The sequence below is a fragment of the Candoia aspera genome, chromosome 2, assembly GCF_035149785.1.
Source record: "Candoia aspera isolate rCanAsp1 chromosome 2, rCanAsp1.hap2, whole genome shotgun sequence".
NCBI classification, from domain to species: Eukaryota; Metazoa; Chordata; class Lepidosauria; order Squamata; family Boidae; genus Candoia; species Candoia aspera.
The window spans coordinates 8557131-8570561 of record NC_086154.1 but is presented as its reverse complement, the minus strand read 5'-3'; the positions used below and the strand labels follow the sequence as shown (position 1 = coordinate 8570561).

Genomic DNA, 13431 nt, shown 5'->3' with positions numbered 1-13431 from the left:
GCGGACTCCCCCCTCCCTCGCGCCTGCAGGGCGGCCGCCGCTGGATCACGTGGGAAGCGCCCCCCTCCCATCGGGCCGGAAAGGTGGGAAGGCAGACGGGCGGAGCTTCCCGGCACGGACCAGCTATGGTTAAAGCCAACGAGCTGGGGCGCCTAGAGGGGCGTGGGAATTTGTGGGTGTGTGGGCGGGGCGGCGCATTTCTTCTCTGACACTCCGGGAGCTGCATTTTGCAGTTGCTGCGCAGGGAAGCCGAGGTGGTGGCTGCAGCCGGAGGGCGGGAACAGCGAGCGCAGAAGAGGGGGTGCGTCGGGGTTGGGGGTCCTGAGGAAGGGGGCAGAGGGCACCAGCCTGCGTTCAGCCCCCTCCCCCCCAAAGCGGGCACCCTCGAGGTAAGTAGGGCTACGAAGGCCACCAGCCACAGCCATCCAGTTCTGGGAAGGGAGAGACAGAGGGCAAGGGGGGTTCAGACGACTTGCTTTGCCAGCCCCGTGCCAGATCTGGGCGTTGCCTTCTGCCAGCACGGTCGGTCTGGTTGGGGTTTGGGTGCATGTCTGGTTTAACTTGGTTAACTTCAGAATTACTGCGTGAAGCCTGCAAACGGATTTATCTTTTTGCCGCGTTGAGTACGTTGGGCAGACCTGGCTGTGGCGTGAAGGTTGCGGTTCAGATTCGTGCAGGTCCCACCTGAAAGCGAAACCTCCTCGGGAGGGCTTTCTCCTCCATAGGGGCCGCAGAGGAGACCGGCTGTCCCTTTTCTAGGATTCTGCTTTATTTTCAGTCAGACCCGAATCCCTTTTCTTGGATACTTCAAGGGGTTATCTCGAATTAAGGCACCATTTTGAGATACCCCATCTGGCAATACGAGGATTTGGATTGCTTTGGGGTGCAAAAGAGGGGTGCTGATCTGCCGTCTTTTCTAGGGGATTAGAAGCGTAGGAAGCTGCCTGATTCTCAGGGCTTAATATTGTCCACCCCAGCCTTGTTTGGTCTCCAGCCCCCAATGGGCTGGTTCTTAATTCTCATGCTATGGTTGCATGACGCATCTGTGGTTAATGTAGAGATGATTTGCTCAATGGAGCCAGTTTCCAGTGTTTGCACAATGTACCAAACCACACAAACCACAGGGCTGGCTTTGCACAACACATTGGGCTCAGAGGTTGTTAATTAGTTTGCAGCTTAGGTGTCGTTGTGAACACACCCTCATAATCCTCTGCGGTTGTAGGAAATACAGTCAAAAAGACCCAGAGGCCACTTGACTGTGGAAGAGTGGTGTCCATGGCTGCATTCACACAACATATGTAACCCGGTCAATAAATTAACCCACTTTGAGGTTTGCACAATACATTGAGCCACAAAAGAGGCAAATAAACTGGGGTTCACAAAATGCAAAGATCTCATTGTGCAAATGCATCTTCTAGGTCTTGTCCCTTAGCTGGTTCAACGGGTTGTGTGAATGGAACCACTCACTAGCAGCCACTCTGCAGGGTTTCAAGCAAAGGCCCTTTTCAGCTGCAGGCAGCTGTGTGCTCCAGCCCGGAGCCCTTCCTCCCTTTTGGCTGGGTTGTCCTTTTTCAGCTTCAGGCACCCAGCTGGTTTTGTGTGTCTTTTTCCTTGCCCTCCTCAAAGTTTTAATATTTGCTTGGCAAGAGTCTGCTTTAGTTTTCTGCATCCTGCTAAACAAGACACGCTTGGTGAGGGTTGCCCTTGCTGTAATCTTGTTTCAGTGGAGCCTGAATGTTCAGGGACAGTTAAGATGGCTGGATCTAAGAGGGCTTTTCTTAGAAGCAATTGATTATATCCTAAAGCAGGGTTGCTTTGAGTTGAGCTTGACTCCTGGGGCCTTCACCATCACGCAATGTTCTTGCAGTCAAAACAGAAGTGATTCACTATTGTCGTTTTCTGGAAATTTATTTAACTGTTTATTTCCCAGACTAATCTGCAGCCTGGGGATTTCCTTTTGGTCTCCCATCCAAGTACTAACCTACTTAGCTTTTTCCAAGATGAGCTTTGTGCTGCCCTGCTGGGAACAAAGGATGCTTTTAGAAAGGGAGTGCACAAAACTGGTCACACACTGTGTGCCATAACCTGATGAACCTGGCAGGCCAGGAGTTCTCTGACCTGCAGCCCTTCACGCATGTTGGGATTACAGCATCCAGGATCTGCAAACAGTAGAATTTTTTTAAAAATGGAAAGCATTTTTACCCTACTCTTTAGCTGAAAAAAACGAACCCATTCAAAGTGGTTTACCAAAAGTAATTAGCAGGCAGCCCAGCTTCTAGCTAACAGTTTTAAAAGATGCAAGCTCCAAGCAATAGAGGGAAATCAAAGGAGTTTTCCAGGTTGGATTGTACCCATGCTTCCACTGTCTGCATTGTCTGCTTTGATTGACTTTTTTCTGCTGGCCTGTTCCTCTTTCCAGTGTTCTCTTCTCCTTTTGTGCTTGCTCTGGAGGTCAAACTACATCTTTTTTTTCCCCCCTTCCCTTTTGGACAAGATGGCTTCTCCAGAGCAGTGTTCCTCAATCTCAGCAACTTTAAGACGTGTGGACGTCAACTCCCGGAATTCCCCAGCTGGGGAATTCTGGGAGTTGACGTCCACACGTCTTAAAGTTGCTGAGATTGAGGAACACTGCTCCAGTGTGTAGTTCCATCAGGCAGGACATTATAGAAAACTTGGCTGTGCCCACAAGCGTACACATAGTCCTCTATGTCCAACTTTGTACCACTTTAAACAGGCCTGAACCCATGTTTTATTTCCTTCTACATCCACATCAAAAAAATTTTTGTCCCTTTGAGTCAGTTTTGACTCCTGGAAACTGTCTGGACTAGTCCCTGGAGTTTTCTTGGCAAGATTTCGGAAGTGATTTGCTGTTGCCTGCTTCCTAGGGCTGAGAGAAACTGGCCCGAGGTCACCCAGCTGGCTTTGTGATTAAGGCAGGACTAGAACTCCTGGTCTCCTGGTTTCTAGCCTGATGCCTTAACCACGACACCAAACTGACTCTCCCATATCACATTAATTTAAGCTGAAAAGGTACAGTAAATGTTTCTGCCCTTTCTGTCTGCAACTTGGACTCTGAGATCAATTTATCAGCATCTAAATTTAGAACGGGCAATCTTCTCACTTGGAAGATCCAAGGTATTTATTTCATAGGTAAAATATCAGTGTCCACCAGTTGAGCCAGCCAGAATAGGATATTGGGAAGAAAAGAAATAATGGATTTGTTGTTTTCTGTACTCCATGAGCAGCTGCTGTTTATAACAAATTAATCAAGGATCCTAGCCTCAGATTCTCCAATGGTCAATGGGTTGCACAATCCCCCCTTTCTGGAGCGCACCAGTAAATATTCCCATTTTACAGGTGTGGAACACTGAGGCTAAGAAATAAACAGGGCCAGGTACGGCTGAGAATTTTTAAAAAATGGCTGTAACTTGCACTTGTTAAAGTATTCAGAATCAGGAATCCTTTGGTCTGCAGTGCAGACCATCCAGACATACGTTAGTAAGCTCATTTATCTTCAGCGCATTCCAGAGCTAGAAGACTGTACCAATTAAACACAAAGATCCTCTTTGCCACAAGTCATCTCTAACTAGGGAGGAGATTGCAGAAGTCCCAGCTGGGGCTGGAGGGAAGTAGAGACTTCTCCTTTTCTACCAAGATAGCTCTATTTTGAGAAAAGTGGCATGTGTGGTGTGAAAGCTGTGGGATCTTTTAAAGCTTTGCAGGGGGGGGGTGGAATCCATCTGGGTGTCACCCTGTTGTGTGAGTTCCCAAGTGAGGCTCCTACGGTCTTGGAAGTTTAGACAAACCTTGAATGAGGAATTCAAAAGCTGGGTCCAGAACAAAATCTCTGAAGGTAAGACTTACCAGGAAACTGGATTCTGAATTAAAGCACATGTAACTCACAGTCAGTCAGCAGTATTCACAACTGGACAGGAAACCTGTTCTGGGTTTCTTCTAGGGCTTGGTCATGCTTCAGTTTTGACCTAGCAACTGCCTGCCACTCTTTAAAGCAGCTGTATCTTTTTCCCAGGACCACATGGGAGTTGCAGAGAGCAACTACATGATCCTAGGGAAAATACATAACTGTAGCTGCTTTAAAGAGTTGGAATGCATTCCTGTGCACCTTTTTGAATTGGAAAACCAAACATTGCATAGTTCTAATTTCTATACTCCTGGTGTTTGCTGCTGCTGAGAGTTAAGAAATTCAACCCCTGGGGGAGGCAGCCTTTTTCTGTTGATGACCAAATTGATTATGCATACATAAGCTAGGGGGTGTGTCCAGAACAACAGGCAAATCACTCTTTTTTCCCCATTTGAGACACCTGCTTATTCTCCCTTCCTCACCCCCATAGCACGCAGGCTTGATAACTCTCATAAAAGGTTGGATATTGCACCTATCTTAAAGGGTTTGGAATTAGACCAGGGACTGCATTCAGTTAGCTTGAGAACCTGTATGTAGCTCTGGAGTCTAGACCAAAAACTCTACAGAAGATTACCTTCTATTACTGAGTAATATAAGACTACCTTATATTGTTGAGTAATTCAACCATGGCTCTGCTTTCTCCAGCGTAGGCCTACCAGATATTTTGGGATTACTATTCTTAGAATTTCTAATTATGCCACACAGTGGGTAGCTATTCTGCATATTGTAACCCCAACTAATCTGGAGAGCATTTAATTGGAAAAGCCTTATCTATCTCATTGTTGTTATCATCTCTGTCTGAAACAGTTGGGGATCAGCCTTGAAATTTTCTGCATGCAAAGCAGATCCTCTGCTCCTGAGCATACTGGACTGTATAGTTGATGGGTGCTAGGTCATGCTGTGTAAACCCCCCCTTTTGATCATTGCCATCCTTGATTCCTGTGGAGCCTTTAACAGGAAACTTACAGCTATAACAGCTTTGTCTGGATTCCACTGCAGTGGCTGTGGGTAGTATTTGACATGAACGTGGTTCAAAAGAAGGATTCAGAGAAATTGGATGAGGTTCACAGGAGGACAGGGAAGAGCAAGAACTGAAAACCAAGTCCCTTGAAGAGAGACTGAAGGAGGTGGGAAGGAAAAGCTGAAGGGGAATGTAATATCGCTCTTCTAATGTCCGAAAAGTGGTAATATAGAAGAAAGTCAAGACCCATTCCATTCTGCTCCATTCCTTTCCATGGATTTAACTAACAAGAGGGCAGATTCTGATTGAAAGTTAGAAGAAAATCTAACAGGAAGAGCCATTTTGGGGTGGGACCTATTATCAGGGAGCTGGTAGGCTTCTTTTCACTGGTTGCTCAAGAAGATTTCCTGGGAATGGTTTAATCTGGATTCTTGCACTGAGCAAGGGGCTGGACTGGAGGACCTCATGGGCCCCTTGCAGCTCTAGGATCCAGTGAGTGGCTGTTTCATTATTACTGTTTTTCCCTCTCATGCGTGTTTCTCTCTCTGTCCTTCAGGAAGAAGTCCTTTGGATAGAAGAAGATGCTGCCAGTTTTTCTGTGGGGGAGAAGCTCTGAAATCCCATCATCTCTACTTCGTCTCACACTCTGAACTTTCCCAAACTTGGAGTCAGACCTCTTGGCCATGGATGCAGAAAGAAACCACGGCTGGGCAGAAGAGGAGAGCGGCTGAGCAGAGCCAAGGCCAAAATGGCTGCTGAGCAACAGGAGGTGTCCTCTGTAGGCCTCCACCAGCATGAAACCAGGGTGGAAAGAGGAGTCAAAATGGAGGAGCTTGAGAAAGCAGGCCTTGCACTGGCTGGTCCAGAACGGTTCAGGAAGAGCCCTTACGTCGTCCAGGCTGGCAGCCTCGGGGAGCGTTTTAGCCGGATGACGGCCAAGCCTGCGGAGCGTGGTCTCGACAATGCGATGTTATCGCCACGCTGGGAAGCCCAATGGCGGGACTTCCTGAAGAATGCACAGTCTCCTTGTTCGGGGTGGAGCAACTCCCAGGTCCCAGGGGCCACCCTTCTGGCCCCTGCTGAAACCGGGCCTGGGGCTGATGAGGGGCCCGTGCGAGAGGAGGCAGGCGAGCTCCTGCTCGGCCTAAGAGAGGGGCCCCTCAAGGCCAGCCTGAACGCGGACCCCGCAGAGCAGGGGAGTGGTGGAGAGGTGAAGGGAGAAGGCCAAGCCGAGGAGGCCCCCAGCGCCGAGATGCGTCGCCAGCACTTCCGGTGGTTTTGCTATCAAGAGGCGGAGGGGCCCTGGGACGTGTGCGCCCGGCTGCGGGAGCTGTGCCTCAGCTGGCTGCAGCCGGAGCTGAATTCAAAGGAGCAGATGGTGGAGCTGGTGGTCCTGGAGCAGTTCCTGGCCATCTTGCCTGAGGAAATCCAGGGCTGGGTTGGAGAAAGTGGGCCGGAGACCTGCGCCCAGGCGGTGGCCTTGGTGGAGGACTTCCTGCTGAGGCAGCAAGAGACTGAGAGGTGGAAACAGGAAGTAAGGGGACTTCTCGGGTGGGGGGGCTGGGGACAAGTCCATTAGTCCTCGATCTCCTTGCACACTGGCAGGGGCAGGGACCTACAGGTGGAATGGATGGCCAGCCAGAGCAGGAGACAAAGATGTAGATGGTGTTGGGGCACGGTTACATTACGATCTCTCTCTGCACCACTCCGTTTCTCCTCTCTAGAAAGACAACTCTCTGGTTTACATCAACTGTCTCTCGTCTGGGGCCACAGTGTTAGGCACTACATTACACCAATACCCTGCTGCCTCTAAGCTATCTCAAGGTTAATACCTATCAAAGGGGGCATATCTTTTAACATGGTTTGGTATGTGGCCAAGATCAGATTATGCCACCCCATTGGGAAGGAGCTGAAATAAGATTGCCAGAGAACTGAATTGCACAGAGGGAGCGTGCAACAAAAAGTGTTTTGTTGCAGGCATGCTCTTTAGAGCACTAGCAAGGTAACACCAGCCCCTTCCTGTTTCCCTAGTTATCTTTTCCCTTCTTGGGCCGCACTTGGACAGCATCCCATGGCTGCTGAGTGTGCTGAGTCTTCAGTGAGCTGCTGGCATTGAGAAGGGGAGAGTCGATAACTAAGCAGTCAGAGAATAATAGGGCTTGTTGCCCCAAATGGCAGGAGACCTCTGACTTGGGGAGGGCTGATTTAAGCGAAAAAGGAGGGCTGTGCATTTCTTGAGGCTGGGTCAGCTTGAGAATATAACGCGGCCTGATTCAGATTTTGCAAGACTGTGTTGAGGAGAGGGCCGATGCACTACTTGGGCTTCAACTAGGCCAGTGTTTCTCGAAGTGTGGTCCGAGGACCCCTGGGGGGTCCCCCAAGACCCTCTCAGGGTTCTGCAAAATCAAATTTATTTGATGTTGAAAAATAATATAATATTAAAATCCCATCAAACAATCATGAGAAGCAGCAGTGGCAGCAAATGCGTCAATTTTAATGTTTAATATGGTAAATATTGATACATATAACCCGTTCAAACGAAAGCTCTGTTGGGGTCCTCCATAATTTTTCAAAGTGGGGAGGGGTCCTGAGAGAAAAAATGTGTAAGAAACACTGGATTGGGCTTTGCAGCAAGGTCACCTTGCTTATTCTGAGCGGTAACCAAGGAACCAAGGTGCTTCCTGCCCTGGCTCTGAATGTCCCACTTTGTTTTATAATCCCTTTTCTCAAAGCTTGGCTGAAGTTGCCTATTGCTGGGGGTCTTTGTATGCATGACACGAATCCTGGGGTGGTGGTGCTGGGAATGCTGCTGTCTCCCCAGAAGTTGTGAGATTTTGAAAAGGAAGAGATGCCTGGTTAGACGTTACAGGCTGGAATTACCTTGATTTTTCATCCCTTTGAGGCTTCCGCCTCCTGAATGGATAGATAAACACTTTTCCTTGGTCATTGGTCCTCCGCACCTGAAATTTTGATATAACTTTGTTAAGATTTGGATAAAGATAAAAACTAAGAGAAAATAATATTTGGAATAAAGAAACGAAGGAAGAAAAGCAAGCAAGAAAGAAAAAGCCAAAAGTATAGGAAAAAAAGAGCAAGCAAGCAAGTATGAAGAAGTAGCTGATTGGGGAATTCTGGGAGTTGAAGTCCACATATCTTAAAGTGGCCAAGGTAGAGAAACCCTGCTGTCGCCTATCAGTAGAGTTCCAATATTTATTGTGAAGCTTGTTTCCTGACTTGGCCTCCTCAAAGGGCTGACACAATCTGACAAAAGCATTATGCCATTGTGCAGCAAACCCCCACCTCTTTCGTACATGTGTTGTGACATCACATGTACACATGTGCCAAAGGGCCAGAACCTGCCTGCGATGCTCCCTTCGTCATCCTGATTAAAGCAGCCGGAACTGCGGACACCTCCATTCTTGCTATTTCCCTTTCAGGTGCTGGGAGAGTTTGAAGAAGTGGCGATGGGTTTTTCACGAGAAGATGATGCTGGTGGAAAACAGCCTGGCCGGGCAATCAAGCAGGAGCAGGCCAGTTGGTTGGGTAAGGGTGCTGTGTATAGTTGGTTGAATGATCTCATTTATTTACTGCATTAATTAGATTTATATCCCATATTTATTTTGTGCAACTCATCCAAACAATGTTCCTTCCTCCTATTTTCCCCCCAACAACAACAACAACAACCCTGGGCTGGGCTGAGACAGAGGGACCAGCCCAAAATCACTCAGCTGGCTTTCATGCCTGATGGTGGACTAGTATTCATGATCTCCCCATTTCTAGTCCAGCACTTTAGTCACTTGTGGGGAAAATAGGAGGAAGGAGTATTAGGTAGGTTTGCAACCATGAACTGATATATACACATACAAAAAAGAAATCAGACTCAACTCATCTCCAGATCACAGAAAAGCTATTAGAAGGAAAATCAGAAAATCTCCACTACATAGGTATTAAATGGGAAATACTTGCTGTAATTCTTGTAATTTGTCTTGGTGTAGTGGTGAAGGTGCTGGCCTAGGAACCAGGAGACTGGGAGTTCTAGTCCTGTCTTAGGCATGAAAGCCGGCTGGGTGGCCTTGGGCCGGTTACTCTCCCTCAGCCCAACCCACCTCACAGGGTTGTTGTTGTGGGGAGAACAGGAGGAGGAAGGAGTATTGGGTATGTTCGCTGCCTTGAGTTATTTATAAAAATAATAAAGGTGGGATAAAAATATAATAATAATAATAATAATAAATCTTTCTAGAGGAGACTATGAGATTCCTGCGTGGAAAGAGTCACTTCCAGTTTTAGGTAATGGGCCATGCAATTCTCGTAAATTTCCTCCCAGCAGGAGTTCAGATTTGAAGGCTGAATCTACACCTCACACGAAGCTGTGTTTTTAAAAATGTGGATTTTTGTTCAAGTGAATAAATGTTGGTCTTGCAACCAGGCAAAGTAATCATTGCTTGTTAGGCTACTTCCTGATCTGTTTTCTCTTTTTTTTTTATTCTTACCTTGCCTTTTGAGGGGGAGGGCCTGGCAGAAAAACAAATCAAGAATAAGCCAGGAAGCCATAAACAAACCACGTATCCTTGCATGCAAAGCCTCAGTTGTAAACAGGAAACCAACAGCTTTCAAATTAAGGTTTGCTGCCCTGAAACAAATCATGGTTAATTATCTTAAACTGACTAGCCACACATTGGAATGGTAAAAACAAACGAAGAAATTGTATCTTAACACAAAATACAAATTCAAGTTGTCTAAACCATTGCACTTTTATTATTTCAGGCTTTTCTGATGCTCTCTTTTAACCTTGACAGATAAGTGGGAGAGTGAGGATGAAGAGGCCGTGTTTGAGGTGTTATTGGAAAGAGCTGAAACTCAAGTCTTGGAAGAAAACTTTGGAGAACAAGATGCACAGAGATTCCCAACGGACAAGAAAAGAAATAACGCTCTTCTTGGTGAGGGTGGCATCCCCAGTGAACTTGCATTTGAGGAGAAAGCACAAGGTGGAAAGAGAAGACACTTGTGCACTATCTGTGGGAAAGGCTTTACTCAAAAATCAAACCTGAACAGGCATCAAAGAACCCACGTGGGAGGGAAGACGTTTCAGTGCTTTAAATGCGGGAAAAGCTTTAAGTGGGAAACGAGTTTCATGCGGCACCAGCGATTCCATACGGGCGAGAAGCCTTACCCATGCGTTGACTGTGGGAAGTGCTTTAGTCGGAGCGCAAATCTCATCATCCATCAGAGGATTCATACCGGGGAGAAACCCCACCAGTGCACCGACTGTGGGCAGAGTTTCAGCCAGATTTCCAATCTTGTCCGACATCACAGAGTCCACACAGGGGAGAAGCCTTACAAATGCCTGGAGTGTGGGAAGAGCTTCACTCAGAAATCAAACCTGATCAAGCATCAAAGTGTCCATTTGGGGGACAAGCCGCCTCGACGCTCAGCTAGTGGGAAAAGGCTTGGTCAGAGGTCAAGTCATGATAGATTCAACTGGGTTTCCCTTGGAGAAAACCCCTGTAAATGCTTCAAGTGTGGGAAAATCTTTTCCCGGAGAGGCAACCTCCTTAGGCATCAGAGCATCCACACGAAAGATAAACCACACAAATGCCTCGAGTGTGGAAAGCGGTTCAACCAGAGGACCAATCTGAATGCGCATCAGAGGATCCATACTGGAGAGAAACCTTACAGATGTCCAGACTGTGGGAAAAGCTTCAGATGGAGGGCGCACCTGATCATACACAAGAGGCTGCACACTGGCGAGAAGCCACACAAATGTGCCGATTGTGGACAGAGCTTCAGCCAGAGGTCCAATCTGGTGAGACATCTCAGAATCCACACAGGAGAGAAGCCATATAAATGCTCCGAGTGTGAGAAGAGCTTTGGTCAGAAATCCAACCTTATCAAGCATCAGAAGATTCACATGGGAGATAATGCACTCCGTTGGCCGACCAGGAGTGTCAGACAGGGCCGAATTCCAACAGGAGAGGATCCCTATCAATGTTTCAGGTGTGGGAAAATATTCTCCCGCAGGGGGAACCTTCTCAGACACCAGAGCATTCACACCCGAGAAAAACCTCACAAGTGCCCCGACTGTGGGAAAAGATTCAATCAGAGAGCAAACCTCATCAGCCACCAGAGAATTCACACCGGGGAGAAACCTTTCACGTGTCTTGACTGTGGGAAGAGTTTTCGCCAGAGCCCGCACCTCATTAAGCATCAGAAAGTCCATGCGGAAGACAGGGCTTCATACCGAAGCCCAGATTATGGGGCGAGCATCAGCCATGGGCCAGGCCATAGGATACACGAGAGAATCGGTCTGAGAGGAAGTCCGTATCAATGCATGAAGTGTGGCAAAATGTTTAACTGGCAGTCTAATTTCATCCGGCATCAGAAAATCCATGCCGGTGAAGAACCTCATAAATGCTTGGATTGTGGAAAGACATTCAATCGGAGGAAAAACTTTGTGGCTCATCAGAGGATCCACACAAAAGAGAAGCCTTATACGTGCACCGAGTGTGGCCAGACCTTCACGTGGGAAGCGCACCTTGTTATCCATCAAAGAATCCACACGGGAGAAAAGCCTCATAGGTGTGCAGAGTGCGGGCAGAGTTTCAGCCAGAGGTCCAATCTCATAAGGCACCAGAGGATCCACACGGGAGAGAAGCCTTATAAATGCACCGAGTGTGGTCAGAGTTTTACTCAGAGGACACACCTTGTGGTGCACCAGAGGACCCACACGGGGGAGAAACCACATACGTGCGTGGAGTGTGGGCAAGGCTTCAGCCAAAGGGCGCATCTCATTGTCCATCGGAGAATCCACACGGGAGAGAAGCCATATCGATGTGCAGACTGTGGGCAAGGCTTCTGCCAAAGATCCAATCTTACCAGGCATCAGAGGTCCCACGACTGTGAGAAACAAAAATAGAAAGGGGAATGCGCTGGAGGGTTGGGCTACGTCTCAGTCACCCCAGGATGGTCGTGGGCAAATTGGTAATGTTCAGCTGGTGAGGAAGGACAGACTTTCCTCTTTATGAAAGAATCCACCGAGGACAGGGTCTGAACTATAACATACACAGGCTGTGGGAAACAGTTTGAGGACGCTGATCATATTAAACAGGGACCCCAGTCTGGGGCTAGTGGGCACATCGCTATTGTAAGGAAACGTTATGGGCACTCTTGCAACATGGCTACCGGTGTCTTGACCTTTTACGGCAGTGTTTCTCAACCGTGGCAACTTTAGGAGATGTGGACTCCAACTCCCAGAATTCCCCAGCCAGCATGCTAGCTGGGGAATTCTGGGAGTTGGAGTCCACGTCTTAAAGTTGCCAAAGTTGAGGAACACTGTTTCACAGAATGACGTAACCAGTAAAAATGCACTGATTTACCCAATACTCCTGCTGTTCCCCGTTGCCCTCGCTTCCCCTTGTCCTTCAACAGTAGGAGGTTGCAGCCGCCCACCATTGCTAATCTTTCTAACCCAGTGGAAGGTGGGAAAGAAACGGTGTAAAGGGGATTGTCCGTCAGCCCCATCGCTTTCCGAAAAAAGGAACAGCTTGGGACCAAATTGCGGGTAGAGGCAGAAGCTGACAAAAGAAAGGTTTGGTTTGAAATGAACTAGATAAGATTTGGGGTGCAGAGAAAAACAGTCCCCCCAAATTCCCCCATATGTTCTGGGTCATGTGACTAGCAGGGAGGAGGGGTTTAGAATGGAGGCGTTGGCAGGATTCTGAGCCAATGCCCAATTGGGCATTGGCTCAGAATCCTGCCAACGCCTCTGTTCTAAGGCCCTCCTCTCTGCTAGTCATATGATCATTGGCTCAGAATCCTGCCAACGCCTCTGTTCTAAGCCCCTCCTCTCTGCTGGTCATATGACACAGAGCAGAGCGTATACAGCTTGCCCTGTGTTTTCCAATGCGCACATACACACGAGCACACCGATGCACCGTGTTCCTTCATTATGCAAAAAACTACAAACATCTCAAGGGGTGGATAAAACTGCAGATGCCGTGCTCTGCAGGCTCTCCCTTGTTATTTTCCAAGTTTGGGGCCAGATACGTATTTGGAGGGCTGGGCCTTGACTTTGCAATATAACAGCTCGCCATTTGTTTGTTTTTAATGCAAAAGAGTTAGGCAAAGAGGCTGGTGGGCAGCAGGGGGCTTGGCTGGGCTCTTGTTCCCCTGGGTACATCCCTCAGGATGCTGGGGTTAGTTGTGAAAGCCCAACAAGATAAAGGATCATGAGGCAGCAGAGGGGGGAAAGGGAAACCTCATTTATACTCCAGCACCTCCATTCTAGGCATCCAATATTTTCCCCAAGCTCTGCTACCTCTTTTCAGGCTTCTCCATGAATGAACCCAGGGTCTGTGGGGTCCAAGGGAGGCCACACATGGAGCAACACGAAGTGGATGGCCCAAAGAACATCCTTGGCACCGTTTGGGCAAGGATGTCCCCCTTTGTATCATTGTGGCTTAGTGTGTTTGATCACAGGCTTAGAAGAATCCCAGGGATGTGTGCCGCTTACACCCAAAACTAATCTGGAGACCCTCCTTTTTGAGGACTC

The 13431-nt window shown here is 48.1% G+C and overlaps 1 protein-coding gene across 1 annotated transcript; it reads left to right on the top strand.

Moving 5' to 3' along the window:
* Positions 1–316: 316 nt before the first annotated feature.
* LOC134492058 (zinc finger protein 271-like) lies at positions 317–12139 on the top strand. The gene is made up of 4 exons (XM_063296177.1): positions 317–389; positions 5440–6417; positions 8321–8426; positions 9680–12139. Exons 2-4 carry the CDS (start codon positions 5632–5634, stop codon positions 11794–11796), a joined length of 3009 nt encoding a protein of 1002 aa, XP_063152247.1. The 5' UTR covers positions 317–389; positions 5440–5631; the 3' UTR covers positions 11797–12139.
* The last annotated feature ends 1292 nt before the right edge of the window (positions 12140–13431 follow it).

Excerpts from the sequence above, each read along its gene's own strand:
- LOC134492058 (XM_063296177.1), top strand. The coding sequence starts at position 5,632 with ATGGCTGCTGAGCAACAGGAGGTGTCCTCTGTAGGCCTCCACCAGCAT. Across the intron at positions 6,418-8,320 it reads CTGAGAGGTGGAAACAGGAA|GTGCTGGGAGAGTTTGAAGA; the intron begins GTAAGGGGACTT and ends TTTCCCTTTCAG. Across the intron at positions 8,427-9,679 it reads GGAGCAGGCCAGTTGGTTGG|ATAAGTGGGAGAGTGAGGAT; the intron begins GTAAGGGTGCTG and ends TAACCTTGACAG.